This window comes from Esox lucius, chromosome 12 (genome assembly GCF_011004845.1).
Source record: "Esox lucius isolate fEsoLuc1 chromosome 12, fEsoLuc1.pri, whole genome shotgun sequence".
Taxonomy (NCBI): Eukaryota; Metazoa; Chordata; class Actinopteri; order Esociformes; family Esocidae; genus Esox; species Esox lucius.
The window spans coordinates 20,404,609-20,409,046 of NC_047580.1; the positions used below are offsets into that span (position 1 = coordinate 20,404,609).

General features: G+C 38.8%; 1 protein-coding gene across 4 annotated transcripts; it reads left to right on the forward strand.

Moving 5' to 3' along the window:
* The first annotated feature begins 220 nt into the window (after window positions 1–220).
* On the forward strand, window positions 221–3,535 carry tmem82 (transmembrane protein 82). Of its 4 annotated transcripts, none has more exons than XM_010875425.3 (7): window positions 221–1,238; window positions 1,383–1,455; window positions 2,154–2,346; window positions 2,469–2,475; window positions 2,767–2,883; window positions 3,041–3,231; window positions 3,348–3,535. In XM_010875425.3, exons 1-7 carry the CDS (start codon window positions 1,154–1,156, stop codon window positions 3,423–3,425), a joined length of 744 nt encoding a protein of 247 aa, XP_010873727.1. In that variant the 5' UTR covers window positions 221–1,153; the 3' UTR covers window positions 3,426–3,535. The 4 variants fall into 4 exon arrangements, with proteins under 4 accessions (XP_010873727.1, XP_010873726.1, XP_010873724.1 ...); XM_010875424.3 differs by having other exon boundaries at window positions 225–1,024; window positions 1,209–1,238; window positions 2,469–2,883; XM_010875422.3 differs by having other exon boundaries at window positions 234–1,238; window positions 2,469–2,883.
* The last annotated feature ends 903 nt before the right edge of the window (window positions 3,536–4,438 follow it).

Sequence of the window (4,438 nt, forward strand, 5' to 3'; positions counted from 1 at the left end):
ACAACAACACCTGGTAGAAGCAAGCCACTCTGTCGTTAAAAGTATTTTGTGGAGCCACACTTATTGTTGATGTGTTAAATAAAGACATCAGTAGCAAGAGGGAGTTTTGTAGCTTTACTGGTATGTATCCTATATTTTAAAGTGGTTTGTGCCCCACCACTTTTTTTACATATAAAAATGCCACTGGTGTGGAGTGGAGATTTTAAGCGAGGAGAAGACCGTGCCTGATTTGGCTTGAGAGCTGAGCAGCTTTTCAAAATGCTGGAGTGGCAGCTATCTGTCCTGCTGCAATATCAATTTACTACTTCTGAGACATTTTTCATTTCCTTTATTAACCTTTTTTCTTAGATTTAGGCATACCTACAATATGTAATTGAAAAATGTAATGCTGAGTGTTTCTTGGACAGCCTAACTTAAAACTAAATGGTAGCCTAAACAATCACAAAAGTATATGGAGTATTTGTTAAATTATGTTGTTCAACAAAACAATGAACGGAGATGCAGTTGTTTTCCTATGAGAATAAAGCGACTTTTAGCAAAGCGGTGAAAAGGACTTGTTTGGAACTGTTCATAAGAACTGATCTGTGACTGAGTGGGGTAAAACACATTGTTATTTAGCATTTACTGGCAAACAATACCGTTCAACATGATTGATGTGAAGAGTAAGCACAGGGTTAGAAGTAATGATGTTAACTCATAGTTTAGTGTTATCTCCAAAGAATGTGTCTCTCTTGAGATTAAGCAGCAGGAGCCCGCCGAATAGGGCGTTAGGGGCGGGGCTCCTTTTGTGATTGTAAAAATACAATACATTTAAATCATATTTTTTATTCATGTGGACTCCTTGACTATGGATGTCAATTATCATTCATCCCATTTTCTCAACTGAATCTTCAATTTAAAGTTACTTTGACATGTGTGTATACTTTTTAGGCATTTCACATAAAGGTTTGACTCACAGTTGGCAATGGCTGCCCATGACCTTTGAACAGTGCAATGACTGAGCAAAGCTCAGTGTTATTCAATGGTAAGGAAATAAACAGTGGACAATTTAGTCATTTCAACTTGCAAATGGTTTTCTGGAAATTACGTATTTCCAATATCAAAACTATAGCTGTAGGGAATCAGTAGGCTAACATTTCACGATACACTTAACATGTTATCCTTTATTACTTGGTTTCGTCCGAGTATACCTGGATGGCTGACGCTAGATGCAAACCCCCTGGACAGTCTACTCCAAGGTAAGTTCTAGGATACTCCAGGAAGCTGCTCCATTCTATGCTGGTTAATACTGATGCTATAACATATCTTTGTTTTATGAACCATTCTGTTGTATATTTCCTGGGGGTGATGACAGGTTGTGAAATATTTTATGTTACATACAGGATTTGTTGGCGCATGTGGGATCATAGTTTTCTGTAACCTGATAAGAGTTCACTTATTTTTAAAGACTGAAAGGTGAGAAACATACACACCCCAAAATAATATGGGATTAAATAATTCCACATTGTTCATAATAACCAGAAGTGTATGCCTATGTTACTACATTGGCCATTTCACTATATAGTTTGACTACTTTCTAGTGGGTATATCGTTTTAACACTTTCATATTTCATATTGATTTGAAAATGCAGTCATATATATGGAGGGAAACTTAAATATAATAGAGAAGTGGGTGAAAGATATGGATAACTGACTCTTTCTCCTTCTAAACTTTTGACTCTTTATGTACAGTTATTTATCATTTCTATTATTAAATAACATGCTTAAAATGGCACTGTGTAGAATCCTGCCTTTAACTTTTACAAGACTGGATTTAAGCAGTAACAGTACTTGTCTGACCAAAACACTGAGACTAAGGACTGGTCTTAGATAGGATGCAATACAGAGCGCTTAGACACAGTTGTTGGCTGTGGTATAATGTCCATATACCAAAACAAACTCATGAGGTGCCCTATTGTTATTTTAAACTGGTTAACAATTCAAATAAACCTGTGAAAATAATTGTTTTGTAATGCACATGATTTATAATTTGACATCACATAATTCAAGTGTTCAAACCACCCGGTTTATAATGACAAATCAATGTGTCCTTAGAAATAATTGTGTTGTATTTCACTGCCTATGCTCTGAATTTACTCTCTGTCTCTACTCAGTTCAAACAATAATGACAGCAGTAAAGAGATGCTGAAGACACCAGGCCGTCATGGCTATGCCAGACTGCTCAGTGAATGTCTTCACTTCCTGTTCCTGACGGTGATACTGGCTGTAGTGGGCTCCCGTGCTGCTTCCCTGGTGGTTCTGGAGTTCTCCCTCAGAGCAGTGTCAGCTTGGGTCACAGCTGGACCAGTGAGCAATGGAACACACGAGTCGCAAAGTGTTAAATTAAAAACCCTTCTAAATCCCACATTTGTAATCCTTTATTCATCTCACCTAATAATGAATTTCCCTTATGCCCTCAAAATCTGCAGGAGTCCGGTAGGTTCCTACAACAGCTATTGGTTCAGTGCCAGTTTTCCTTGGGTTGTGCTCTTAGCTGCAGTCTCCATTTCCTCCACGAGGGGTCCCCGCAACGCTGGCTCTGCCTACTTCTCGCTGCTGGATTGAGCTGGTTCCTAGTGAAACAAACTAGGCGCTTACAGCTTCATGTCATGGCATTGTACAAACTGCACAGTTCCCAACACTACTGTGGAGTGTGCATTGCACTGCTCACGTCAGGTTGCTCTCTGTTGCCACGCCTGACCAGGGCCCTTATGCTCACCTTCGCAGTGGCTACAGTTGCCGCCATATCTACAATCAACGAACACTTCCTCTCAGCTACAGAGGCTCTCAGGTTTTGGACTCCACTGACAATCTGCTACACATTGCTGGTGGTGTATATGCAGGGTAAGAGACTGAACATACACCAGCCTGTATTATTTAAATGTGCACAATGACAAATTATTTAGGTGTTTTGTACATGGCACAGAGCAACCGAAAGTAAAAAAAAAATAGATTCTCACTGAGAAAAACGCTCAGCTGATGATAATTATTTTCTACTCAGAGGAGCAACATTGTCACCCAGGTGGCCAAGCTGTAATAAACACAGTGATGATGCGTCTGGGGGCCCTCATGGTCCTGATGCTGACGGTTGGACGCTGGTCAGATGTGGTTCACATCTTCCTGTGCTTTCTGGGCGAGGCTGGCTGTCTGATACCCTCCAGAGACCTGTTGGAGGTCACAACACAGGTGAGAGTGAGTCTCCTTTTTTCTGTAATTCCACCTTGCCCATTGTTCATTAATCTATGTGCAGTTAATATTAACACATTTATAATGGTATTAGATAAAATAAATGTGTGTTTTTAATGCAGTATATGGAGGAAGTTCCCACACAATGCCAAAAGAGTGAAAAGAGGAGGAGATGCCTGACAACTTACAAAGATGACTAGAGTTAACTCTTTTTCTTTCAGAATATGTGTTATTCTGCAAATATTGTGCCATCTGTAACCCTATATGTGATACATATTCCTTTATTATATTGAGAAGCATGTAAATAAACAAAAAAAAAATGAACATACCGTTGTGCTCATAAGTTTGCATGCCCTTCCAAATATTATGAAATGTTGGCATTGATTTTGAAAATATTGACTGATCATGTATTTTATTTAAGGATAGTGATCATATGAAGCCATTTATTATCACAGTTGTTTGGCTCTTTTTTAAATATTAATGAAATCACTCAAATGGCCCTGATCAAAAGTTTACATGCCCTTAAATGTTTGGCCTTGTTACAGAAACACAAGTTGACACACACAAGTGAAAATGGCAAATAAAGGTGAATTTCCCACACCTGTGGCTTTTTAAATTGCAGTTAGTGTCTGTATAAATAATCTATGAGTTTGTTAGCTCTCATGTGGATGCACTGAGCTAAACTAGATACTAAGTGATGGGGAGCAGAAAAGAACTGTCGAAAGACCTGCATAACAAGATAATGGAACTTTATAAAGATGAAAAAGGATATAAGAAGATATCCAAAGCCTTGCAAATGCCAGTCAGTACTTTTCAATCACTTATTAAGAAGTGGATAATTTGGTAACATTTTTTATAAAATCTCTTGATACCAAGCCAAGGTCAGGTAGACCAAGAAAGATTTCAGCCAAAACTGTCAGAGGAGTTGTTTGGGATACAAAGAAAAACTCACAGGTAAACTCAGGAGAAATACAGGCTCCTCTGGAAAAAGATGATGTGGTTGTTTCAAGGAGCGCAATACAACAATACTTGAACGTAAATGAGCTGCATGGTCAAGTTGCCAAAAAGAAGCCTTTATTGCGCCAATGCCACAAAAAAACCTGGTTACAATATTCCCGACAAAACCTTGACAAGCCTCACAGCCTCTGGCACACTGTCATTTGGAGTGACGAGACCAAAATAGAGCTTTATGGTCACAACCATAAGCGTTATG

Bases quoted from the DNA above. Each gene is read 5' to 3' on its own strand.
- tmem82 (XM_010875422.3), top strand. From the start codon at position 1,154: ATGTTATCCTTTATTACTTGGTTTCGTCCGAGTATACCTGGATGGCTG. The intron at 1,239-1,382 runs GTAAGTTCTAGG...TGTTACATACAG, and splicing joins CCTGGACAGTCTACTCCAAG to GATTTGTTGGCGCATGTGGG. The intron at 2,347-2,468 runs GTGAGCAATGGA...CAAAATCTGCAG, and splicing joins CTTGGGTCACAGCTGGACCA to GAGTCCGGTAGGTTCCTACA.